At 39.8% G+C, this 27,552-nt stretch overlaps 1 protein-coding gene across 19 annotated transcripts in view; it reads right to left on the bottom strand.

Annotated features, from left to right (window-relative positions):
- The window catches only part of rims1b (regulating synaptic membrane exocytosis 1b), a 137,092-nt gene that overhangs the window by 78,102 nt on the left and 31,438 nt on the right, over window positions 1–27,552 (bottom strand). For 16 of the 19 annotated variants that reach the window (XM_056254355.1, XM_056254350.1, XM_056254356.1 and 13 more), the window contains exon 3: window positions 15,845–15,865. The exons of 1 other annotated variant lie outside the window; for it this stretch is intronic. In XM_056254355.1, the coding sequence (XP_056110330.1) occupies window positions 15,845–15,865 (21 nt within the window). Of the gene's footprint in view, window positions 1–2,199; window positions 2,342–15,844; window positions 15,866–16,766; window positions 16,773–27,552 lie in introns of those variants that run through there. 2 more of the 19 variants (XM_056254365.1, XM_056254366.1) reach the window with 2 other exon arrangements.

The following is a 27,552-nucleotide window of genomic DNA, read 5'->3' on the forward strand; positions in this document are numbered from 1 at the left end:
TAAACACATGAATCTGATATGGGTCACAATTGAAAGAACGTGTAAATGGCCAGTCAAAAAAATCGGATATAGGCAACAAATCAGAACTGGGCATCAAGACCTGCAGTGTAAACGAGGCCGAACTGACAATGTCACGCAGTCCGTGATGTACAGATTGTAACACGACTGGTTCATGTGGTAAACAGTATGACGGGCAGGAAATCCAAACATTCATCTATCATTCATTGACCTAACTATGGCTTATCATTTGAAACATGTAGGTAGTAGCCTAACATTTGCCACTACATAGCCGCTCGCTCTAATGTTAGCCTAGATAAATGTGCGCTGTTAGGTCATTTTTGGTCATACAGATAAGGGTAAGACAACATTCGAAACTGTCAGGGGGCAGCGCTAAGATCTAGTATCCCCAGTACAAGCCTTCAAAATAGATGGTAGCCTACCTAAAGACCTCATTGAAAACAATTCAAAGCTCTGAATTTATGGGGTTTTTTATGACCTTAAAGGGTAACTAAACCCTAAAACAACTTTTTTTAGTTAATGATCTGGGCTTTATTAATGCTGTTCATTGATTCGAATAACTTTTTTGACATTTGGGTATAAAGTGTAAAAACGCCTGAGTGCTGCCCTCTTCAGGTTGAACGGTGGCTACTGCAGTTGAATTTTCCTTTTGGAAGTTGTGGTCCCCTGTGATGTAAGCAGGCACCAGCTAACCACGCCCTTGCCTACAGAGAGACCCGTCTCAGGTGCATGGGCCCTCTGCTGGGCTCTGCCCACTTTTCCAGCATTTTTCAAATATTGCCAATGGGTGGAGTCAGGCTCTGACCAGGGGTTTAGTAACCAAAAATTCTGTCATCATGTTGTTCCCAACCCATAAGACATTCATATTTGGAACAGAAATGAAGATATTTTTTAATATTCTCATACCCTTTTTGTCCATCCATTGAAACTCCGCACAATCAAAATGTCACAATGGTGCTCGCTTTCGGGTTAAGCTTTCCGCGACTGTGCAACTGGGTTATAGGTTGCCAGGTTGAGATGACAAACGGGTTGAAATTGAATATGGTGTGTGGATTGTGTGAATATAATGCATTTAATACAAGATCTGGCAACTGGTCAACATTAGACAAACATATTGGTCCGATTATTCATAAAGGAGTTTGGGCCATGCAAATTACGGAAGTTTCCCGGGAGAATAAACAAACCGAGAGGGGTCCGGGAGATAGGGCAAAAAAATGGGAGAAACCCGGGAAAAACGGGAGTGTTGACAGGTATGCCCTAAGGGTGGTCCAAGGTGGCTGATTGATTAGCTTACACCTGATGTTGATTTCTTTTATCATTTTGGTCTAATTAAGCTCTGTTTTGTTCAGTTATTTTGTTCTTTTGTTCAGTTATTTTGTTCAGTTCTCAATAATAAGCCCCTTATTATTGAGCCCTGTAATAGTTCATTCATGAGATGGATGGCTGAGGCTGCCTAAAATAACTCAGCCGACACCATATTTCTTCACTTCCTCTACCCATATTTCTCCCACCCTCTCTCTTACACTCTCTCTCGCTTTTTTTTTTGCCAGCCAGCCAGCTAGACAGGCCTGATCTGACATGATTAGCAGGAATGCTAAATCAAATGAACAGCTCTTGCATTGACAACAAGTTCATGGCTTTAAAAACACAGAGGTTCAATCTATTGATCTAACATTACACTCTTAAAGCACCCTCAGAATTGCAGTAAATCAAAGCCCATTGCAGTACATGACAGATGCTGTGGCTCTTGTCCTCCAAAAACATTTGTATGAGAAGAACCACCCTTTTTTTTACTGATCTCAGTGATTCTACAAGCTTAAGAAGGAAGCCAGAGGTCTGTAAAATACAAAACTGTGTAAATCACATGGACACCCTGCAACCGACACTGCATTTTTTATCAATTGGATAAATGGTGTGAGAACTGAAAAGCAGATATCACCCAAATAGCCTGTAATGTTGTAGTCATCTTTAGCGCTCGATGATCGCAAACTGGTTATGAAAGCAAGAGCTTATATGATGCACAAAAACAGGATGTTTCGCAACAGACACAGACACAAATGCTTAATTTAAGCAATAACAATCAGTTTTATGATGTTAAGACAGAGGTTTGATATTTCATAAAAGTTTGAATGAGAATAGTTTGACTTTTAACTATTCTATGCTACAAACACCTTTACTCACATGTCAGCATCCTCCTTGATAATAGATCCCCTCTCACAGGGTCAACCTTCAACTCCATGAAAATCCAATACAAATTCTTTGAAGAATCGCCAGTACAAGATACCTTGCCGACAAATGCGTTGCATTTCGGTGTTGACCTGATCTTAAAGAGGAGATAGGCTGTTCTAGGACAGGATGGATATGAGGGAGAGTGAGAGAGAAAGAGAGAGAGAGAGAGAGAGGGGGGCAAGAGAAAGAATCATGGCCTGATTGGATCCAGTTGGCACGACTCCAGCATAATCTGAGGTAAATCAGATGTGCAGAGGCCCACAGCTGTCAGCCAGCCAGAGAAACACTCTCGGGAAGGATTAGCAATCCCTGCTAATCCCACCACGCTATTGCGCCTAGCCCTTCACCATTATTCAATCCAATGATGAGACAATGCTGCTGCGCTCTTCCCCTTAATGCCATGGGGAAACTACCATTGATCAACATTTATCTTGAAAAGAGGGACCACAGACCTCAATTAAAAACTAGCATGTGCTCTTATTGCTAAACAGAAAGTAATTCACTCGTATTGGTGAGAACTGGTTTGGCAGATCATGATCAGAAGAGTTTGTGTAGGAACAGAAAAAATCAACACCTTAAAGACACGTCAATGTGCTTCATATAAGAATAGATGAGTAGATGGCTGGATTACTCATCACTAGTTTTGTGCAGTCGAGGATGGGTAAAATAATCCAAGGCTTTAATCCTTGAATTAGATCGAATTCAAGCTACACGCACAATGGAGGATTCACTTTCTCTTAATTTATTTATTTTTTCTTTCTCCAAAGGCCAGTTCACAACAATATCAAGGGCAAGCTTCTCATCTTGCGAATTGTGAAGGAACAAGAGCCCCTCTCCCAACTAGAGAACTGAGGAGAATGTAGGCCACTAAGACCTGGCCATTGTTGAGAGAGAGAGAGAGAGAGAGAGAGAGAGAGAGAGAGAGAGAGAGAGAGAGAGAGAGAGAGAGAGAGAGAGAGAGAGAGAGAGAGAGAGAGAGAGAGAGAGAGAGAGATTAAATCAGTGAGAGGTCAAGAACAGTAGTTTCACTGTATTCCTGAATAGCATGAATATTTTCCTGTGCACGGAGATCACAAGAAACTAAGTATCAGAATACCAGATAAAAAATCAGACAGCAAACAAGCACAATTGACTTTAACTGCAGACCTGAGGTCAGCACATACTGTATGGAAAGAGAGAGAGAGGGATGAGAGAGAGCATTGTATGTTTGTACATTTATATGGGTGTAAATTAACTCTCTACTGTTCTCTAAGAGAAAGTGTGCCAGCCACCCCCTGCTATGGTGAATACTGTTCTCCATGGTAACCAAATCAGTGAGAGGAGACGTACAGAAGACAATGTAACTCTCCAGTATTGAGAATCATGAATATCACAATTACTTGCACTTTTAATTTCATAAAGACTAATATCATGCAACTAGTTACTTAAAAATATGAGAATGTTAATTAAGATATTTTAATAGTGTTTCATATTTAAACTTCAGTAACAAAAAAATATGTTATAGTTGTTCAGTTTGATTAATATCTGTGAATCAGTTCAAACGGTTCATGTCAGACAATTCAAAATATAGCTAGTTTGCGGCATACATCAAAAATGTTCACTGAAGTTCCTATGTGGAATTTTTCATATATTAAAAACAATTATATATATATATATATATATATATATATATATATATATATATATATATATAGAGAGAGAGAGAGAGAGAGAGAGAGAGAGAGAGAGAGAGAGAGAGAGAGAGAGAGAGAGAGAGAGAGAGAGAGAGAGAGAGAGAGAAATGGCTAATAAAAGCATTATGTGCCTTCTTTAGTGTCTTCTATTTAAAGGGGTCATATAATGGTACATGCACTTTTACAAGTTGATTGTACTGAAATGTGTGTTGGCAGTGCCTGTACACAACCATCATATAATGATAAAAATCCATCCAGTGTTTTTGTTTTAATCTCCTTATATGTTTTCCCCTGCCTCAAATTGAGCCGTTCGTTTTTGTGACGTCAATAAAACAGAAGCCCCTCCCGCGATTGTTGATTGACAGCTTGTGATTCAACACAGACCCGCCCTCGCTCGTCCTGTCAATCATAGTCTGCGCGGACCGGCGCGGTCATTGTTGATATGCTGGAGCACTGTCTATGAGCAGAATGGCGTCTAAGCGATTGTGGTGTTCTGTTCTTGGGTGTAATAATGAACACAGCAGTCATTTTAATGTTCCTGAATCCGAACCGCTGAAGACGCAGTGGCTGAGTTTGTTTTCGAAGGGAATATTCCCCACGAGCAACGCTCTCATGTTTGCCGAATCATTTCTCAGTGGACTGCTTTATAAACGAGGATCAGTGTAAAGCTGGTTTTGCTGAGAAGCTGCACCTGAATAAAGGATCGGAACCTATTCGTCTTCCTGCTGAACCTTCAGAAGAACTAAAGTGAGTGTAACGTTTTATTAATCTTTATATTAATATTTATATAATCTTTGCAAATCGCCAGCTGCACGCTTCACGATGAATGCGTCGGTTTACACTCAGGGTACATTACAGCATGTTTTCTATGTACAACGTTCTCAATATAATTCATAATCCCACGTTTATAATGAACAACGCGTGGTTATTGTGTAATTGTGTTACAAACGGTGTATGCGCAGAACAGAGAGGCGGGGTGAGCAAAGCTCATTATCATTTAAAGTCATATGCACTGAAACGGCGTGCTGAAAACAGAGCTGTTTTTGACCAGGTAAAATAAGTGTTTTCTTACAATACTAATGAGAATTTTTAATTAAAGTATATTACAAACTTTTAATTTAGACCCTAAAGAATCATATTAGCTTGTACAAAAATGGCATTATATGACCCCTTTAAACTTCAGTAGTAAAAACTGTTTAAACCTCAATGTGACTAATTATAAAATCACAGAAAAAATAAATGACTTTATATTTATATGTAATGCTAAAATAATTTTCCAAAATAAAATCTTTACATATGACCCTTGACCCTTTTTTAGGTTGCCGTCATTTATAACTGACTTTGTTCTAGGGAAAATTATTTTTGGCAAATTGTCTGAAACTTCACACACATGAATTTTCACTATCTGTAAAGTATAAAAAAATAAAAAAATAAAAGATCTTAGTGTTTCAAAAAAACATTAAAAAGCTTTATTAACATTCCATTTAATCTTTTGCTATTATATTTCATTTGGAACCCATATGTAAAAATGTAAAAAAAACTTGACACAAATTCAGATTCATCTTCGCTGCCTGGAAAGTAGTGAAACATGTCTTAAAAAAAAAAACAGTTTCTTTCTTGGAATTCCAAATCAATGGTTGTAGCACTAGTGAAAATCAACAAGTTTCTTCTTTTTCCATGTAGCCCATCACTCCCCCCACGTAACTTGATTTTGACTTGTTTAGTTATCATTTTTGGAGCATTAATAGGTAGTGGCATCTTTCCTGACCTCTGGTTATAGTGTGAATCACATCTTCCAAACTGGCATATGATAATGTACCAAAATGCCTGACTTTCACAACAATCTATGACTTAATATTCTTTATCTCTGCCATCACCCTCACTGCTTCTATCCTCCTTGATCTTCAACTTCTTCGTTTCTTACTATGAGCTTATTTTCTGATGCACTGCCGTCACTATCATAGGAACTTTCTGGAAAAGGTACAGCTTTCCAGAGAGCTGTCTTCTATAAACTTACTAACATCAACCTAAAACAGAAGCAAAAAGGCTATTATTCTGACTGCCAGTACTGAGCAATAATGCCAACTGCACAGAAAATATGTATCCCCTAAAACTTTGATTTTAAAAATGTAGGTTGATATTTTGGAAAAAATTTATTTATATGTATTTCCTAGTCGAAAATGAACTCACAATGGAGCCTTGAAAGCATGTGACCTATGTGCTAATGTCTTCTTCACTTCCTTGTTGTATTCCTTGTGCTTGAACATAAATTGTTATTTTATTGGCTGAAGGGGATGTCATATGATAATACTAAAATGTAATTTTGGGGGGGTTGAAAATTATTAATTATTGTATTTTAAATGCAAATTTCTATGCGTAATTTATACATGACGATATACCATAGAGAGCTACGTTTGATTCATTTCTGTGAATTAGTTCTCTGTGAATCAGTTCAAATGGTTTGAATCATAATTGAAATGGGGGAAAACAATTATTAGTTTGGATTTTTTACTCAAAGATCTTCACTAATGTTTTTGCATTTTTTATCTATTTAAAGTATTAGTAAAATTTTATGAAAAGTTTTAATAATTTAAGTTTAAGTTTTAATAATTTCTGTAAATCAGTTCAAACTGTTTGTCAGTAAATTCAAAACTTGATTCAATGACTCATTTGCATTATAACTCAAAAACGTTCAATGAAGTACATATGTGGCATTTTTTTATAATATAGTCTATATTTATCGATAAATGATCAAAAGACTATCAAGGTACACTTTATATCACTCAACCCTAAAATAGTGAATATAGTGATATGACTAGCTTTAAAGGACAAAAGCAGTAACATGATACTGAAGATAAACAAATGCTGGTGGGACTGAGAGGAAAATTGCATCTGCAGTGTTTGGAGAAAAGGAGTGAGGCTCAACTGTGCTAGTTCAGAAGAAATGGGTTATGAAAAATAACTGCCTTCCTCTCAAAAACTGACAGATCTGCTGACGCAGTGTCCATTGCACACCTCAAAGAGAAAACTTGCCCATACATCACAAACACACACAGCTTGGATCCAGCGAAGCACTCCAGGGACTTTTAATATTAAAGAATACAGACACCTGTGTCAGGCTGCCTATATGTCAGTATAGTTTAAAGGGGTCATATCATGGAAAACCAAATTGTTCCCTGATCTTTTGAAAAATACATATTTCCTAATACAAATGCCCCATTCTGTTCCAGAAGAAATACTATCCATGCAATTATAGCTGCCACACATCAATCCAGACACATCATACAGACTCCTAAAGGACTTTCATATTTGCTTGGCCAGCTCAACCACTGACAGACCAAAGGAGGACTGAAAGGAGGAATAACATGTGCATACATCAGCATTTGTGCACTCTGTGTAAACAGAACAGGGATAAATAGAGTCCCTAGCCAGCTGCTGGTCAGAAGGGATTGTTACAATGGTAAGTAAAACTCCTTCCTTTTCCTAACAACATGGCTAATGGCTAAGCTAAGCAGTTTTCACACTAAAAGGCTGTTATGAAGAGATTGCTTCTTTATCTTGTTAGAAAGCCACAAGCATGTTGCTCTTTTCAAATCATTTCCGCTGCTGCTGACCAATTAAGACATACTGTATGTACAGGTAAGGGATTGATGGCTAAAGCCCAATATAGTAATATAAGTAGTAATAAACAAGTTTTTAATATAAAGGTTGGTAACACTTTATAATAAGTATGCTGTAATAAAGTAGGCCTACTTACAAATCATTATAGTTAATTCATAGTTAATATATTGTAGTTACTACATTGTTATTTATTATATATGCGTTGTATATATTTATAGGCTATATACCAAATAGTGAGTTCCCTTTCGAGGAAACTCACTGCGTCGATAATGACACTTAACGACACTTTACGCTCTTAGTGTAGCGCGTCTGAAGTATGAATGAAACTAGTCCAATCCTATTGCCGTTGTGTGATAATGTAACCTGTAACGGCATATACGGAAGCTACAAAGGGACGCCAGCACACAACAGCGTTAGCTTTCGCTCTTCAGCGAGCGCTCTCAGTGACAGCTCATCTGTCTATTTGGTGTTGTTTGTCCCTTAGGAACTTGAATTGTTATTTTAAGCAAATGTGTCTTCCTGTCCGCGTTAAAACTTTGGGACGTGACACACGCGATCGGTGTGTGATACTGTTTGGATGTGAGGCATGCACAGTCAGCTCTTGAGGGTGCTGGCAAAAAAAAAAAAAAAAAAAAAAAAAAAGACATGCGCTTTCGGGTGTTTCAGCATCTCACAACTATTGACTTTCTTCTCGAGGGAAGAAAGACGATATGTATTACGAATGGCTTGTATCTCGCGTTGCCGAGGCAACGTGTAGATTACGAGACCGGTTAATTAAATGAATTAATATTATCTGGCTTTGAGAAGTTAGATATTTTAATTCAGCCTTTCATTCAGACTGTTTCACTTACCTGGTGATTTTAATTCTGAGGAATTAAAAAGGTGAAATAATCATCTGACGAAGCTGGAAGAGCATGCATGGGCAGTTCTCGAGGGGGCTGCCTGCGTGCATTGTGAGCAGCTCGCTCCTCTGAGGAGCCCTCAGGAAATCGATGTATGTATCCAGCCGCCAAGTGCGCTTCGGGATACTTTGGTTTATAGTGAATCCATGTTGCATTGTCCACCCCGAAGGCTTGCGGCCAGGCAGTGTTTGCGTCTGCACACCAAAAATAGTTTTCGATTAGTCCCTGCCGATCCTCCGCTTCAGGGTGTCGAGAACAAAACCAAAAGAGCCTCCCTTCTGGGGAGCCATCAGGAAAACGATGTCTGTATCCCGCCGCCAAGTGCTCTTGGGACACATTGGTTTCCAGCGAACGCACACTGCAGTGTCCGCCCCAAAGCTTCCGGCCAGGCAGCGCTCGCATCTGCACACCAAAAATCATTTTCGAATATTCCCTGCCGGTCTTCGGCTTCAGGGTATCGAGAATGCTGCTCGAAAAACAGATCAGATCAGAGGTCATGATAGATCTAAAAACGTATACAGTATGTCCATGTATCCCATCCTTCCATCTCACCGGAAGTTCCTAAGGTTCGTTTTCTGGGGTGAAGCGTTCCAATATCGGGTTCCTTTTGGCCTAGTACTCTCACCTCGCATCTTTACCAAATGCATGGATGCAGCCCTGGCCCTGCTGAGGCTCCAGGGCATCCGTGTGCTAAACTACATCGACGACTGGCTTATTTTGGCTCAGTCTCGAGAACAGGCAGTTTGGCATTGAGATGTCGTCCTTGGCCCAATTCAGAGCTTGGGGTTGAGACTCAACACGAAGAAGAACATGTTGACACCTGCCCAGCGAACTACGTTCCTGGGTCTGGTGTGGGACTCGACTATGATGAGGGCACGGATGTCTCACTGTAAAAAACAGTTTCAGAGACTATTAGGGCTCATGGCAGCTAGTCCAACGTGATACCTGCTGCACATGAGGGCTCTACAGTGGTGGTTGAAAACCAAGGGGTTTAACCCGAGGGGGAACACATTCCGCACATGATAAGTGTTGCGCGCAGATGCCTTCGTTCCCAATCTGTGTGGAAGGAACCTTGGTTCCTGTCCCAAGGCCCAGTGCTGGGCCCAAGGCCCATGTTGCCAGAAAACGGTTTCGACAGACGCACCCTCACCTCACCCTCACTGGCTGAGGCGAGGTCATGGACGGCCGCTTTACGAGAGGTCTGTGGTAGAACCATCATTCCTCTTGGCACATAAATTGCCTAGAAATGTTGGCGGTCTTCCGGGCTCTCAGGAGCTTCCTCCCAAACCTCAAAGGTCACCACGTTCTTGTGAGAACAGACAATACGACGGTGGTGTCCTATTTAAACCACCAGGGGGGTCGGAGGTCGCGCCCTCTATCCAGACTGGCGCATCAGATTCTCCTGTGATCCCCGGGGAAACTGTTGTCTCTCAGAGCAATGTATGTCCCAGGGGACCAGAATCGGGGGGCAGACATCCTGTCGAGGCAGGGGCTGAGGCCCGGGGAATGGAGACTTCACCCCGATGTGGTATGATATGCGAGAGGTTCGGCCCAGTGGAAGTGGATCTGTTTTCTCTCACGCATCCAGCTCCACTGGGGTTGGATGCCATGGTTCAGATGGCCTTTATGCATTTCCCCCGATTGCTCTACTCCCGGGAGTTCTGGAGAGAGTCCGTCGCGACGGGGTCAGTCTACTCCTGGTAGCCCCGTTGTGTATGTGGAGAGAGTCCGTCGCGACGGGGTCAGTCTACTCCTGGTAGCTCCGTTGTGTATGTGGCTGCCATTGAGGCTTTCGACACTGCTCTAAGTGATGGGCCTTTGAGAAGGCATCAACTGGTCGTACGATTCCTTCGAGGTGCATGAAGGATGAGGCCTGCGACTCGATCCAGAGTCCCCACATGCGATCTGGCAGTGGTTCTCGAAGGCCTGGTTGAGGCCACCTTCGAACCTCTGGAGTCGGCCCTCGGCCATGAACCTGTCACTTAAGGTGGCCTTTCTCCTAGCCATCACTTCTCTTAAGAGAGTGGGAGATCTCCAGGCTCTCTATATCAGAAGTCAGACCAGTTGCTGGTGTGTTTCGGGTCACCTAGGAAGGGGCTCCCGCTTTTAAACAGACCATCAATAACTGGATAGTTCAGGCTATTTCTCTGGCCTATCAGGTGCGCAGTTTGCCTTTTGGCCGTGAGGGCTCACTCAACCAGAGGCATGGCATCCTCTAGAGCCCTCCTTTCAGGGGCAACTATACATGAGGTATGTGATGCGGCTATCTGGGCCACTCCGTACACATTCTTAAGATTCTATAGTCTGGACCTCCCTTCTATGCCAGGCGCACGAGGGCTCTCGTCCTAAGTTGTGCCTGAGACAACTTCACTCTAGGACAGGCAGGCTTTGTTGTGGCATAGTGGGCATTTTGTTCCCCATAGTGTGGTTATCGACGCAGTGCGAGTTCCCTCGAAAGGGAACGTCTCGGGTTACGACTATAACCCTTGTTCCCTGAGAAAGGAATGAGACACTGCGTCCCTTTGCCACTCCTCCCCCTGCCTGGGAGCAACTTGCTTCATCGCGAAGCTGACGCTGTTGTGTGCCGGCGTCCCTTTGTAGCTTCCATGCATGCCGTCACACGTTACGTTGTCACGCAACGCCAATAGGTTTGGATTAGTTTAATTCATACTTCAGACGCGCTACGCTAAGTGGCGTTCCCCATAGTGTCGTTATCGACGCAGTGTCTCGTTCCATTCTCAGGAAACAAGGGTTACAGTCATAACCCGAGACGTTTTCATTCATTGTCACTGTAATTAACACAATTACTATTGCTTAATTAGCTCGTAGTAAAAATTAAAAATTAAAAACTTAAAAAGTAAGTAACCTGAGAGTTCATTGAAATGAATTTAATGAAGGAGATTGGTTTAATCAACAGAAACTCAAAATATTATGTTATCTGTATCAGGGTTCTGTCAATTTGGTCTAGTTTATTCTTGGTTTTGTGACAGAGCCCTGACGCTCATGTATTTTAAAGTCTTTGTCTGAGCGTGCGGTTTCGAGCATGGTGTTCGGATTCCGGTACTCATGTCTAGTTTTGTTTCGGTTCCGTGTCGGGGTTCGGACACTCACGCTCTATGTCTTGTCTCTCGTTTTACATACAGGTTGTGTGTTCATTCACTTGTCGTGCGCTCTTGTCTTAAATGTCAGAGCTTGGTTTGTTTTCATTGGCCAGGAGTTCATGTTGTTGTGTTCTGTGTAACACACAACTTGTGTTTTCATCGGCATGTTGTCATGTTTTGTGTGAACACGCAGCTTATGAGTGTTCACACCATTCTTTGTAAACTCTAGAAATGGTTGTGCGTGAAAATCCCAGTAACTGAGAAGATTGTGAAATACTCAGACCGGCCCGTCTGGCACCAACAACCATGCCACGCTCAAAATTGCTTAAATCTCCTTTTTTTCCCATTCTGACATTCAGTTTGGAGTTCAAGAGATTGTCTTGACCAGGACCACACCGCTAAATGCATTGAAGCAACTGCCATGTGATTGGTTGATTAGATAATTGCATTAATGAGAAATTGAACAGGTTCCTAATAATCCTTTAGGTGAGTGTATAAGACCATAATAAATAAAAACTTGATAATTTACAGCTGTGTACAACTATTTTCCTTGGAACAAATAAATTAATTATACAAGCTCATAGCTATTGGTAAGAAATAAGAATTATTTCATTTATAATTGTTATGCTTAAATGAAAATATTCTGACAGTGGGACTTGATACCCACAGGCTACTCACTCCCACTGTATAAAAAAATGCCTAAACACAGGTTAAAAACTATACGCACCTCCACAAAGAAACTGAATAATTTTATAACAAAAATGAATTATATATTCCTCTACCCATCTAATAAATCTAATGCAATATAAATTACTATAACATATTCAATTAAAATATTCCACATTTCTGCCCAAACCATGGTAAATTACTACAGTACATTCATGGTACATGTTTGCAAGGGTGGTGATTAGGGGATTTAAAGTCTTCTAATTTCGTTCATGGCACAATGTTTCTCCTGCTTTCCTCATCACTCTTGTTGGGAATGTTGAGGCTGTTTCATCCGATTTAATTCTAGTAACAGAGAGGTGTCTGTCGCGTCTGCTGAAATATTCGCACGTAAAACGTTTCTGAGGTCATTCGGAGCGCGTATCAAACTAAATTAACCACACTGCCAGTAAAAGAGGATGAGGGAGGTTGGTGCCGTCGGGCCGGTTGGAGATGATTGGCAGGCCGGATTTGGCCCGCGGGCTGCCAGTTGAATAGCCCTGCAGTAGGGGCTCTCCCCTTCTGAATCCAAATGTGCTCCCTCATGTTTCTTATCATAGGGGCTCTCCTATTCGGATTGCAGCATTAGGAGGGAATGGGAATGCCATGCGAGTTATTTTATGATGTCCTTTTCCGCCATCTGTGGGGGCCACATGTCTTGATTTTGCAGAGTTAGATGCGCGGGGGCCAACTTTCAGGGTAGTCAGGCCTGGTCACCCCTTCTGTGACATCGGTGACGGTAAGAATCACGTTTTATAATTTCTAGGCTCCATGCTATGGATTCAGTGGCGGGAAACTCTCCAACCTCAGTGACAAACCTCCAGTCCAAATACAGCTCCCGTAGAAGCTCGATACTGCCACCGCAGTGCCCCACTTAACTCGATACTGCCGTTGCTTTGCCCCACCGTAACTCCAGCAGGAGCTGCCCTAACACTCCTTCCTATTTAACTTTCTTTCCCAGTTTTAGGGGGGCCTTCTGGACCTTTGAGCCTAATTACATGTGCCAATTTCACTTAAATAGCTATAAGCATTTCGATTCGGTAAATACTGCTTGCTGTGCAAATTATACTTTGCAATTTTGGGGGGCAAATCGGAGCTTAAAGGCCATGTTGCAGGTTAACCACCACTGTCGATTAATGGGTACATAAATCACTCAGGATATGTATATCCTTTTTAAAATGTCTCAAAAATGGTCTTAAAGACCAGTTTTTTTACGTTTTTGGTATTAACGGGTTTTTTTACGCGATTCGGCGATGACGTCACGTTGGGGAGAAGTGGAGGAAAGGCAGCCTCAGCCTAGTATCAGAGCCCGTATTAGACATTCTCAGCCTAGTATTAGAACTATGGCGACTGACTGGGATGAGGAAGAGTTGGTGAAGTGTCCTGGTGAGTTGCTATCATTTAGCACCGCAGCAATGAGCACTGGAGCTAGTCTACGAGCAGCAGTGCACAATAACGACACACATATATATATTGTTACTGTCATTGAATAGGACCGAGTGAAAAATCAACGTTTTCTTTATATCTAGTGGCAGTGATCATGACGTTAGTTCAGATAAGTACCGGTAACCTTTGTCATAGTGTCTAGTACTGGTAAACTTGGTCTTTGTCATCTAGAAATAGAAGGCATCATGCTAGCTATATTGGCGTTTCTAAGTGTTTATCTCTTCCTCCGGTGAAAATGTTGTTGCAAACGTAGCCGCCGCGTGTCTGTCGCTGTCCGGTCGCTGTGTTTGGCAAGTGCTTGTGTGGGCAGTATAGAGAGAGATAGGCAGACATCCAGATAGCATAAACGTTAGCATAGATAGCTAGCAGCTAGATAGATAAATAGATAGAAATATACATAGTAGGTAGATTGACAATGTAGAGTTGGCTCATTGGTCGCACGTGCCGTTGGATGTGCAGTTGCCGCATACTAGCCTATCTATCTATATATCTGTCTGTCTATCTATATATCTAGACTATCTATTTACCTATATCTATGTATTTATCTATTGATCTATAATCTGCGCTATCTGAATACTCTCGTCTCTACTACTCGTCTCTCTAGTCACTCTAATGCTCTCAAGGCGGGCTTTGGTAAATTCTCTCCCCAAGGTGACGTCATCCAATGCATTGTGGTGGAAAGGAGAATCGTTGCAAACCGCTGTAATTTTTCGTATTATATTACGTTTTGTGATACCCAACAACATAAAATACAATGGATAACAGTTTAAATGTGTATTACCAACAAGCAAATTGCACAAATTAGTTGAAAAATTAACCCTGCAACACGGCCTTTAAGTAGAAAAACTCCCGGGCCCCTTCATAGCGGACAGCAAGCCAAAACTGTTTACCATGTACGCTCAGATTATATGGGCACACAACCTCATGAAATGCACGTTTGAGCGACTCGTACTCAGAGCATATGCAGTGAAAAGTTTGTGTGGAGCAATATTTACTGTGAACAGAGCTTCTCTTAGACACTGAAAACACCGGATCATGAGCTTATCATGTGAAAATTAACACAGTGCCACACTTCACTCTAAAACATGTAGCATACTATATGTTTATTCAATTAAATCACAGTCTTTGCGATTTTATAATCACACTAAATGCGATTTAATTTGATAAATTGTTCAGTCCTTACTTCTGGAGAGAAGTAGCGCAGACACTGGACAAAGATAAACCTTTCTAATGTGTCAGCCGCCTGGGATCAGGAATGATGTCAAATAAAGAATACTTTCAAAGGCTACACGTTGGGCTGTAAGCACATCCTAAATGTATGCGAAAAAACAAGGTACACTTTGAGATAAGCGTCAACACTGTTCTGAGACATCCACAGTATACAGCTTAAAGTTGAGCTCTTGACAACATGATTAATTAAAACAAAGCACATGATGTTCAGTAGTATATGCTAAAAAAAACAAGAAAGGAAGGATATTTTTATTTCAGCAGCATAAATTCAACACCAATACTGGTCATTCACAAAGTTACGACAAGCACAAACACAGTAATAAACAAAGACACCTGACAGACAACACATCACACACATAATAGCACAAAAACACACAAGTCACAAGTGCCCACTGGAGTGCAGGGTAAGTATTTCTCTCTGAGTGCTTTCATCAATACTAACAAAGTGAGTTGCGAATATGACATTTCCATATCGGCCGTGGTAAAACCCTGAATTTTGACCTTGAACTTTCACCCCGTGGCATGCCTATTGCAGTCCCAGGGCACAAGCAGGTGCAGTGAACATGCACAGATAAGCATTCTCTCATCACTGGTAGCACTTTAAGTGAAAGGGAGTGCATTCCATGTTTGGAATCATGTCTCTACTGATAATCATGTAGAGCACAGCTTACGTAGTGTTTAAGTTAAACCCATTTGACTAAAGAGCAACCAGTTGTGAGACATCAATATTCCGACAAATCCAAATACCCTATTCCCCTAACCCCCTTGCTGTGGCAACTACTTCGGCATCCCTGGCGGTAGCAACAAGGAAGGGAGGGGGATGGGGTTCAGCCAACACATGCTAGTATCCTATTAGCTGGCTCTCATGAGAAAATAATTGGTGGCCCATGCAGAATCTACAATACTCAGAATGTCTTACCCTGTCTTTCCCTATGAGACACTTTGCATGAACAGAAGACAAATAATGGGTGCAATATTAGTCCAATTTTGTTTGTGCTCAATATAGCAGAAAAAAATCAACAGAATTGTTTTGCAAGATAAATCAACAACAGAGGTTCAATAAGGTGACAATGCCAGTAAAATTCAATGTTTTTCTTGCAACTAAAAACTATTAATTATCATGCAATTTACAGTGAAATACAGTAAAAAGACATTCCCAGATGTACATTCATGACATATGATTACATTTATTTAAATAGGTTTGTTTCTTAAGGTTTCTTAGGCTGTTTCCTAATGTGTTACCTTTTCAGTAATTTAGTTCATGTTTATTGCATTATTTTAGTGTTATTTTAGTTACCCTGATGGTCTTTTGTCTTTGTGTGTATGACCCTGTAAACCATCGATATATGAGTATTGGCCAAGTTGTATGGACAGGCCACTTACAATGATTTATTGTGGCTTTCTATTATGCCACCTGTATTATTATGGTGCTTGGTACATTATAAGTTAAAAGCAGATTTTGGTAGTTCAAGTGGTTATATTAACATTATATAAATAAATGAAAAACATTGTTATAAGTTGAGCACATAAATGCCATAGCATAACACCTGAAGCATTGTCACAGTATCTCTTATAGTGAATTTCTGGCAACCACAGCTGCTTCTTTTACCGTAAATTTAATGGGATTTTTTTTTGTGTGAACTCACTTTTTCACTGAAGGTTTTGCATGTGGGAAAAGATTCAAATCACACACTCACACACACATACATACACAACTACTTATATTAGCAACAGAAATGGTATTAGTCCATTCAGTCCAGTGATTGTGCACATTCAGACGTAACACTTCCCTCAAATCACATTAGTAGAGCACACAACAAAAAGAAAAGAAAAACTCTAACCACTTTGTCCTCCTTGAGTCATGCAGTCCCGGAAGCAGAGAGTGAAAGACAAGCAAACAGAAGTAGAGGGGGGTTGGAGGTGGAAGAGAAAAAGTGTGAAATTAAAATTGAAAATAAATGGTGAGAAATGGAAAGAGAGAGTGTGTGAAAAAGAAATGGAGGGTTAGGGAAGGAAGAGTGGGTGGAGGGGAAAGGAGGTGGGAAAGTGTTAGTGAAGCAATCCAGTTTTCTCTTGTGCGTCAAAATAGACATTGAGAGTGTCAAGGGCATTTAAACATGTTTTAAGCTTGTAATATTAATACATGTAACACTGACATATTGAACTGTAACACTGCCATTGACATATTGAACTTGAAATGTTATATCTGTGTGATCAGATGTGTTTTTCTATACATAACGGCAGACATGTCCAACAATGGTCATGGATGGCTCTCTGCTAGAGATGAAATGTGAGAAAAGAACAATGACACCTCTAGACATGTTTTCCACTCATACTAAAATGAGAATGTCACAAAACACAGATGAGGGGTCCAAGCAACCTCACAGGATGCTTGTCCATAACTGTGAGGCCTCACTGAATCTGTGTCTATGCATCATATTTGTTATACAAATTGTGTTTGATTTGGGAGGTCTGCAGCAAATCCTTTGGATGATTGAGGTTACATGAGTTTGTACCTGTAATGCCCCCAACAGGGAAATACAAGAACAGCATGTGAAGGGTGTGCTCTATTGCAGTCCTGGCCTTTCAAAGGTATTGATTGATCATGGGTGCTGGCTGGGTGAATTTGAAACAAACTGATCTTTACTGTTAGAATTATCAGAAGGAATAAAATAATTTTCAGAAGAGGATATGACTGATTAGCATAAAAGTGGGTCTGACTGAGTGCTTTTTTCAGTTCCTTATAAACATTTTAATGGCAAAGGTGTAATTACACTCTATTTAGCACAAACAGGGCTACCATAATATGTGAGCAACATGTATGTACTTTCTTGTATTTTTGAGAGAATATTGTTTATGCATGGTTATTGAAAAAACTAAAACTTAAAGTTTCTGAAATAAGGCCACAAAACACAGACTAAATATGTGTCCACAAGACTTGACTAATGGATGTTGTCGCCTAGAGTTTTTTCTTCAAAATGATCTGAAAATCATCCTGCCTAATCATTTACACAAAACAATACATTGATTTAAATTTTGTAAGACACTTTTTGTGTCTTGAATGATTGTGAGGATCCTGAATAATACCCTGATTCACACCTGAGAAGACAATGACCTGCATACTGAGCCTTTCACACAGGTGTGTCACTGGGTACCAAAGAATGCGAAGACAAAAGAAATATATATATATTCTTCCTTGTGGTACCCAGTGGAAAAATTAATTTTTTTTCAAGATGTTTCAAAATCTAACTTTTAACCAATTTTTTAGAATGAATATATATATATATATATATATATATTAGGGCTGGGCAAGTTAACGCGTTATTATCGCGTTAACGCATTTATTAATTAATGCCGACAATTTTTTTATCGCACGTTAACGCAGTTTTTTTTTTTTATTATTTTGAAAGTCCGTTGCTCACTGGGTCTGAATACACATAGGCCTACAGTCCAGTGTTGTTTTTGGCAGCCCTTTTAGTTTTAGTCTTAGTCTTTTGGACGAAAATGCTTTTTAGTTTTAGTCACATTTTAGTCACTTATAAACTTAATAGTTTTAGTCAAGTTTTAGTCGACGAAAACAAAAAAAGGTTTTAGTCAAGTTTTAGTCTAGTTTTAGTCAATTTTAGTAAAAAAAAATTAGTCTTTAAAAAATAGAGAAAATAAAAGTGCAGCTGTGTCAATTTATGTCAAGTTCAAAAATGGAAAAGAAATAAAAGTGCCACTTTGCAATCTGTTAAAAAAGAGAAAAGAATAGAAATCCATTTGGCAAGACAGGTCTATTTATCCCTGCATTAGTGGCTGCAATGAGCCTGTTTTGCATTGCACAATTTCTCAAAAGTCATGCTCCAATGTTCAGCTGAGATCTGTACTTTGTTTTCAGTGAAGCTGAAAAGCCCATCTCACAGAGATATGATGTGGCAAAGGGAAGAAGAATCTCACACACAGCTCTCTGCCTTTAGCCTTATACATAAAAACGTGATTTTTTTTTTTAAATAGATAAAATAGACATAACATACTGTGTTTGATATGGGATTAAAATGATGGGTAGTGTATGGGCAGTGTATAAGATATAAACTAATGATTAATTATTGTAATATTCCTTTGTTCCGATCAGAGCATGTGAGCGGAGAGCGCATTTCTGAATATCCCTCGGCTCGCTCATTCAGCTCAGGGTCGCGCGCTCAACACAGAATGGCCTGCTGGTTCGAGAATATGTGGAATAAGAGCTGCCTCCGACTAAAGTTTGTATTCTAGTCGACTAGTAGTTGTTCATTTAAGCCATTAGTGGACAAATCGCCCCTTTATATTAATTTAATTACTTAAATAGGCTATACAGGATAATGAGCGTTATAGCCGCGCACGACCGCACGCATAAAGCTTGCCACAAAGAACCAGCAAAAGTAATGATTATGAATGTGTAAAAAAAAGCAAGGAGACATTTAATTGTTTATTAATAAACTGGAGTTTTCGGTGTCGCAGCAAAGATGAAGTTGACGATGCGGACGCCATGAGCGAATAAAGATACAAAGGCATAAAACGGAAAATTTCCTCCCGTTTGGAGGAGACCTGTCACGCCAGTAGGGCGCGCCCCACACTTTGAGAACCGCTGGATTATACTGAAACTGAAAGTATGTCCATAAATCATCTCGTCGTTTCCGACCACCAAGCCCGTATATTGGCTTCGATCGCTGCCGTGGTCCTTCGAAGATGTGGTGAGTGACTAGCCGCAGCCGCAGGTGTGTTGTGTGGAATCTGGTGCGCGCGGCGGCATGGGTATAGCCTACCCAAAACAAGGAAGCGGCAGCATTGCTGATACTTTTTTTAGCTCAAAACAGACAGATTTCACGCAAAATAGGCAGAAATGACATGCTTGTGATTGTGAACGTCAGACTTATAATCATTTTCGTTTCGTCTCGTCTTGTCAACGAAAACTCGAAAACGTCTCGTCAAGTTTTAGTCACCTTAGAGATATTTTTAGCTAGTCATCGTCACGTTATCGTCATAAAAAAAAAGTGCGTCAACGAAATAATTTCGTTATCGTCATCGTTGACGAAAACAACACTGCTACAGTCAAACCATGGATCAGGGGTGGGATGTTGGTCAGCCAGCAAATAACCCACCCAAACAAGCAGTGGAGAGGCTTTGGCAGGTTCTCTCAGGTGAACAGAAAGGGAGACAGCGCTCCGCGAGTGAATGACAGGCGCTCTATGGATAGTAACCATGGCAACGGCTTCTGTGCGCTACGCAGCTGTAGCCTTTTTAACTTAAATTAAAATTATACATAACTTTACCTGATAGGCCTGCGTTTAGTTTAGCGGAGATGCTCTGCCATGTAAATTCCATCCTGTTGATGACGTCCTGATAACTATTTAGATTGTGGAAACTCACAAACAGCGAGCCGAGGATCAGTCTCTCTTCCAATGATTTGTGCAGCGCGTCGTGTAGCTACAAAAAGTTAGACTATAGACGAATCCGGCGAAACTACCGGAAGTAAGCGGGCGCCATAACTGAGCTGTTGCTGGGTAGCGTTGCGCCATTGCCTCCTATTGTTTTAGTTGCAACTTGCGTCCAATGGAATAAACAGCCCGCGATTTACGACTGTCACTAACGTTACAACTTTTATAATGTCGAGTGGGAAAACGTTCCGTTTTAAATTGTTTCAATGGCGGCAGTAAAGGGCGCATTGGGGCAGTAACATTAGTAACATTACTGTAATGTCTGTTATTAATGTTTGATTTGCTTGACTGTGACAGAATTATTTTTAAATAACAAATTAAAATAACAAACTAAATTAAATATAATGCAGTTTTTGTTATAATAACAATTATTTAATGACATAAGTAAAAAAAATATAATAAATATGTATTATAGTGCTCAGCAAAATCTCCTCTCTATCTATTTGTTCTATTCAATTAACATGCTATGGTCATTAAATGGCTTTCCTGAGCTAAATGTAACGTTATGTGACATAATTGTTCTCCTGCTGTTATATTGACCTCTTTCCATGGTTTAAAAACACTAATTGGTCGATATTATGTATACTTTCTAGCTGTACCTTACCCTTGCCTTTTGCAATGTGAAAATGAGATAAATAATGGACACAAATGAAAAACATGAATTTGTTTATTTGATGTCATTCATTTATTTATTGTTGCCAAATGGACAGATATTTTTATAGTTTCCTCGTTAGCTAACGTTAGCCTAGCTAGCTTGCCAAGCTATTTTCATAAATAATCTGTAAGATCGTTTGTACCTGCATCTGTGACTGGAGGCCACTGTCTAACATCATCAACCCAACAAGTCATTCTGCCTGGCTGTAGCTGTCATCGAGGGTGCGTTATCACGGAGGTTTGTTTACACACCAGTAACAGCTCAGTAATGGCGTCGCCACAAGATGGCAGCCTACACAGAACGCTCGTCGGATTCGTGTATAGAAAATTCAACTTCGGCAACGGGAGGGCGCGGGCGCGTGCGTGAGGCGAGCATGACCGCAACATAGTGGTGGAAATTTTGATTCTTTACAGAGACTCGTTCATTTTTAGTTCGTTCACCAAAAGGATTCGTTCTGATTCGTTCACTGATTCGTTCAGTTTTTTTTCCATATTACACAAATACGTCAGCAGCAGGTGCGGCAAAATGTGTTGTTCAACTAACGTATTTACTTGTTACAAAATAAAAACTGATTTGACTATTAAAAATGGTGCCCTACTCATTAAATGGATAAAATAAGTCTAAATAAGCGATCAAAGTCTTTACACTATTTTTATCTTTTAAATTACACTCTTTTCGGATGACCAAATCACAAGTGTTTTTTAATTTGTTTGCATACTAGGCAGGCTAGTTAACATTTTATTTGTTTGGTCAGAACGAGTTAAACGAGGAGTTATGTTCTGTATGTAAGATATGAATTGCGCGTGCACAGTACGGATACCTGCGCTTTGCATTCACTTTCTGCTGATTGATGAACTAGATTGACAGAATGGCCGACCTGGTACACGAACTGGGTATAGCAACCAGTTCGTTCAATTCGTTCACGAACGGGAGATCTCTCTCTCTCGTTCAGACTCAAAACAGAGAGCAATATCATTCACGAACGAGATGTATGTAACAGTTCATTTGACTCGTTCAAACTCAAAGCAACTCAAATAAAGGGCGTATTCGTTCACTAGATTCAACCATAGACAGTAAAAGAAATGGACAGAGCGATCTCATTGGAACTCAGTTGAGACAGTTGAAGCCCACTTTTAGCGATTTTTGAGAACTTCCGTTCCTGACGCGCAGACTCAGACCGACTCAAACTAAGCTTGATGACGTGAGCAACCTGTCTGACAGACGTTAATCTTCTAGTAGCTGTGCGTGAAAACTGCCAACGTTAATCTTGCAGAGACGGGGAACTTGAGCAAAGAGTTATTTGGCGTGAGTGAGCAGGAGTAAGAATTCCGTTGCTTTTATGGACTCATTATCTATGGGCTTCTCCCTTGACGGGACGTCCCCCCGATTGCCTGCGAGCTTCTCCTCCTGTCTGTACGGTAACTTCTGTACAGCGCGACAGAGAGTCGAGTGGTTATGACGCAATCGTTAGCCTATTTTTACTAAATCTGTTTCTACGGGGCCATAGTGTAACATAGAAGGTAATGGAGCCCTTTACACATTGTCGTGTTTCTTTAGAAATAAATAATGGACAAATGGAGTCTTTAAACGCCTCAGATGTAAAGTTATTCGCTGTCAAAGTGACGCAAAAATGAATGGGAGTCAATGGAAATGCTAACGCAAGTGAAGTTCTGCTACAACATGGCGGCACCCGGCGGGCTTCAACTTCCGGTCGATGGATTACCCCCTTGGATTCAACAAATCACATGCTCCGTCCTCGTATCATACTCGAAGGCTATTGGCTCGAGGTTTAGTCACTCTTTGTCTTTGACATGAAACGGTCCACAGAGCTACACGGTTCATTGAGCTGCGCATGCGCGCAATAGCGGCGCGCAGTGGTGGAGGGAGGAATTTCAGTGAACGAGAAATATGAGTCAATGGATAATGTGAACGAGAATGATTCGTTCACCTAAAAGATTCGTTCAAAAAGAACGATTCGTTCACGAACGTAACATCACTACCGCAACAGTTTCACAGGAACGCACCCGCTTGTCGCTGCACCTGTGCTCGACTACTTCACCTCACTCTAGTCTGATTTATAATTTTGCGTCGGACCTATAGACTACGCGTTGGTTTTTATTTATACTTCTGCGTCGTTGCCCCCCTTGACGCGCAATTACACATGCAGAGGGAGCGGTTCTAGCAATCACAGCGCTTGCGGTACGCGTAGAATTGACGCATTGTTACATTTTTGGAGAGGTTCACGTCAGGGTAAGCGCGCTACACACAGCAGGTACGTAGCTACGGCGTGAGTTCGACGCAGAAGTATAAATTGGGCTTTACATCTGTTTAATGTAATCTTAGTGTACGTGGGAAACCATGTCACGAACAAACTATTAGAGAACTAACGTTGGTCGACTTATATCTGTAGTAGTGGTCATGACCTCTGACTACATAGACTGTTTCTGCTGCTCCCTGATAAAAGATACCTGTTGATACCTGTTCAGAAAAAAAAACAAGAAAACTGGACTCGTTTTAACAAGCTAGATAAAAGGTAATGCCCTGACAGTGGCATAGCTTTGTTTTAATATTTTATTTGATTACATTAATGTTTAAGTTGAGATTTACAATAAATATTTTATTGCTACTGTGTAAAGGGAATACTGCTGGTATAAAGCACCTTATTTGTTTAAAGTTTTTGCAAACCACGTTATTGCACTTTTGTGTATATAGCAGTAAATTTAAATCAAAAGTGCGCAATACACTATGGGATGATTAAAGTATCAAAATGATTAACACGTGCAAGCACACTTATCAATGAACTTGATACATGTTGCAGAAATGTTTTATCCATGCCTTTCAACTTGCGTGTGCAAAATTCAAAATTGAATGAATGTGAAGCAATTTGTACAAATAGAGACATTTTTGTGAATACAAATGTTTTCCTTTGTATTAGTGTATCATAATTTGCACATGCAACACAGAAGATGTTCATGTGTGGATCAGGTGACGCGCGTGCATTCATTGACGTCTTTTCTTTGTCGATCTCATTTGATTCATTTGGATTTTGAGACTTTCATTTCGCGGTTTTTAAGCATTTCACAACCCACACACAAACAACTACAAATGAATAGGCCTGGTGCTAATTATTAATGTGTGCACAACTATACATCTATTTGACAAAATTCACTACATTTAAACTAATACAATACAACTTGTGTGTGCAAAATCCAAAATCACATGAATGTGCAGCATTTTGTACAAATAGAGACATAGTTGTTAATACAAAACCTCGATTTTGTATTAATGTAGGCCAGAATTTGTGCATGCAACAAGTAAGATGTGCATTTGTGGATCAGGTGACACGCGTGCATTCATTGACTCGTTTCTGAGTCGATCCTATTTGATTCATTTGGATTTTGAGACTTTCATTTCGCGGGTTTCGCCTTCCACGATCCACACACAGCTGTCTGAGAAAACCTGCTACCACTAGATGGCAGTATTGTGCTAAAACAGACAACGGCCGCGTAATCAGGCGTTCTTCCGCATTTAAGACGCTTAATGAGAGTGATATTGAAGCACCAAATTTAGTACACAATAATATAGGCCTACCCTATTAATAAAGCATACTTTATAGAGGCAAACATTACATCAGATTATGAACAACACCCATAGAAAACCATTATAAAACGCTTAACGTGCAATCGCGCGTTGCATGTTCAGTAAGGTGTATTGGCTATAGTTTAAATATCACCGTCTTACTGCATTGACGTTAAGCTTTTTCTTTATAATATGCTCTATGGGAGGAAAACTATATAGCCTACAGACAAGAGACTACATGAACGCAACGTACGGCGTTTCAAGTTAATCAAATTTTCCTTTCCGAGCCTGTTAAAAAGAAAAAGCTTAACATGAAATAAAAATTCTGCAGTTGCGTTTAACTTTGCATGTGAATGGGACTATGGGAGAGCAACCGGTCCGAGAGCGCAGTGAAGTAAGTTTTACGTTTGATATTCGCCACATTTTATAAAGGGACCATCTGCAAACTCCACTCACAGTCAAAAATATATAAACGTCCAGTCATTCATTCAAATGAACATACTTCCAAGGTTATATTATAACCTTGGAAGTCTAGTGGGCAGACTGACTTAGCCTACTGTTACTGTACTATGTCCAGCCAATATCTCGATTGAACAGTAGCCTACAATTTTTTAAATTACTGTAAATTGTTTTTCTATTCATGTTCCAAAGGTTGTAGTACGTTCCTAGTGATAAGTCGTGTGAAATTTTACATTATTCACCTGTAGTAAGTCACCAAAAACCCGTTTGGTTAATTACAGTATTTTTTTTATAAAATAATAATTGTTTACTAAATAGGCTACATGGGATGTATTGGGACAATTTCACCTGTAGTAAGCCAGTCTAGTCACTAGGAACACTACAACTACAACCATTTTGAACATGAAAAACCCCTTTTGGTGAATTACAGTATTTTTCTGCAGAATACAGGCTACATGAAGGGAAGTATTGTCCAAATTTTACTTGTAAGTCAGTCTTACAGAAACCTTCTACGAGCTTTGGAATTTGAAAATGTCTGTTATTAAATTTTAAAAGTAATTTGAATTAAAACAAATTATACGTTTTAACCACTGATCTATATAGAATGACATTATAGTGGTTTTAACGCAGTTAGTGGAATTGGCAGACGTTCCCTTGTGCATCATGAGCTGTGGTTAGCGCGTCAAAGCATTCTCATGTAGAAATATGCAGCTACAGGCCCGCTACGCCAGTTGATTTTCAATAATATTTCATGTCGATATACAATGGTTGCATATTGTTAAAACTCATCGTGCTATAGTAAGACTATAGCCTAGCAGGCTTAGGGTCAAGGGAAAACAAATGTACTGCGAAAATCGTCTTTAATATTTAAAAACAGACATTTTCAAATTCCTGCTTGTATACTATGTACACAATGTGTAGTCAGATAAAAATAAGCATATAATATGAACGCAACTGCGAAATTTCACCTTTTTTTAACAGGAAGGAAAATTGTATTAACTTGAAACGCCGTGCGTTGCGTTCATGTAGTCTCTTGTCTGTAGGCTATATAGTTTTCCTCCCATAGAGCATATTATAAAGAAAAAGCTTAACGTCAATGCAGTAAGACGGTGATATTTAAACTATAGCCAATACACCTTACTGAACATGCAACGCGCGATTGCACGTTAAGCGTTTTATAATGGTTTTCTATGGGTGTTGTTCATAATCTGATGTAATGTTTGCCTCTATAAAGTATGCTTTATTAATAGGGTAGGCCTATATTATTGTGTACTAAATTTGGTGCTTCAATATCACTCTCATTAAGCGTCTTAAATGCGGAAGAACGCCTGATTACGCGGCCGTTGTCTGTTTTAGCACAATACTGCCATCTAGTGGTAGCAGGTTTTCTCAGACAGCTGTGTGTGGATCGTGGAAGGCGAAACCCGCGAAATGAAAGTCTCAAAATCCAAATGAATCAAATAGGATCGACTCAGAAACGAGTCAATGAATGCACGCGTGTCACCTGATCCACAAATGCACATCTTACTTGTTGCATGCACAAATTCTGGCCTACATTAATACAAAATCGAGGTTTTGTATTAACAACTATGTCTCTATTTGTACAAAATGCTGCACATTCATGTGATTTTGGATTTTGCACACACAAGTTGTATTGTATTAGTTTAAATGTAGTGAATTTTGTCAAATAGATGTATAGTTGTGCACACATTAATAATTAGCACCAGGCCTATTCATTTGTAGTTGTTTGTGTGTGGGTTGTGAAATGCTTAAAAACCGCGAAATGAAAGTCTCAAAATCCAAATGAATCAAATGAGATCGACAAAGAAAAGACGTCAATGAATGCACGCGCGTCACCTGATCCACACATGCACATCTTCTGTGTTGCATGTGCAAATTATGATACACTAATACAAAGGAAAACATTTGTATTCACATTTGTATTAATCACGATTAATCGCAATAAATTCATGCGATTAATCGTGATTCAAATTTTTAATCGTTGCCCAGCACTAATATATATATATATATATATATATATATATATATATATATATATATATATATATATATATTCTATAGAATTGGTTCAAAGTTAGAGTTGGAAACGTCTTGAAAAAATGTGTCTTTTTCCACAAATTTTGTATGCATGCAAATTGTATAATATCCAAGGTAAATCTTTCTAGTAATTGTGTAGTTAATTCTCATACTGTATTTTCAGAAAGGTTTGGAATATGTATCCTCTCCCCAACATTATCACTAATAAAACACCAATCATTTGAATCACCCGTACATTTATGTTTTTTTTGTAGTTACCTTTGGTGACAGTACCTACTGCAAATTATAATGGATAATCGTTGTCCATGATGTCCTTTGCGAAACAAAAACAGAGTGGCGTACTAGACGCTACAACTATTACTTTTGCATTTTTTCATGAGACTCAATGTGTTGCCATGGTTTCTACGGCAGTAAAAGTGG

The sequence above is a fragment of the Rhinichthys klamathensis genome, unplaced genomic scaffold (genome assembly GCF_029890125.1).
Source record: "Rhinichthys klamathensis goyatoka isolate OS25496 unplaced genomic scaffold, OSU_Roscu_1.1 h1tg000111l_1, whole genome shotgun sequence".
Classification (NCBI taxonomy): domain Eukaryota; kingdom Metazoa; phylum Chordata; class Actinopteri; order Cypriniformes; family Leuciscidae; genus Rhinichthys; species Rhinichthys klamathensis.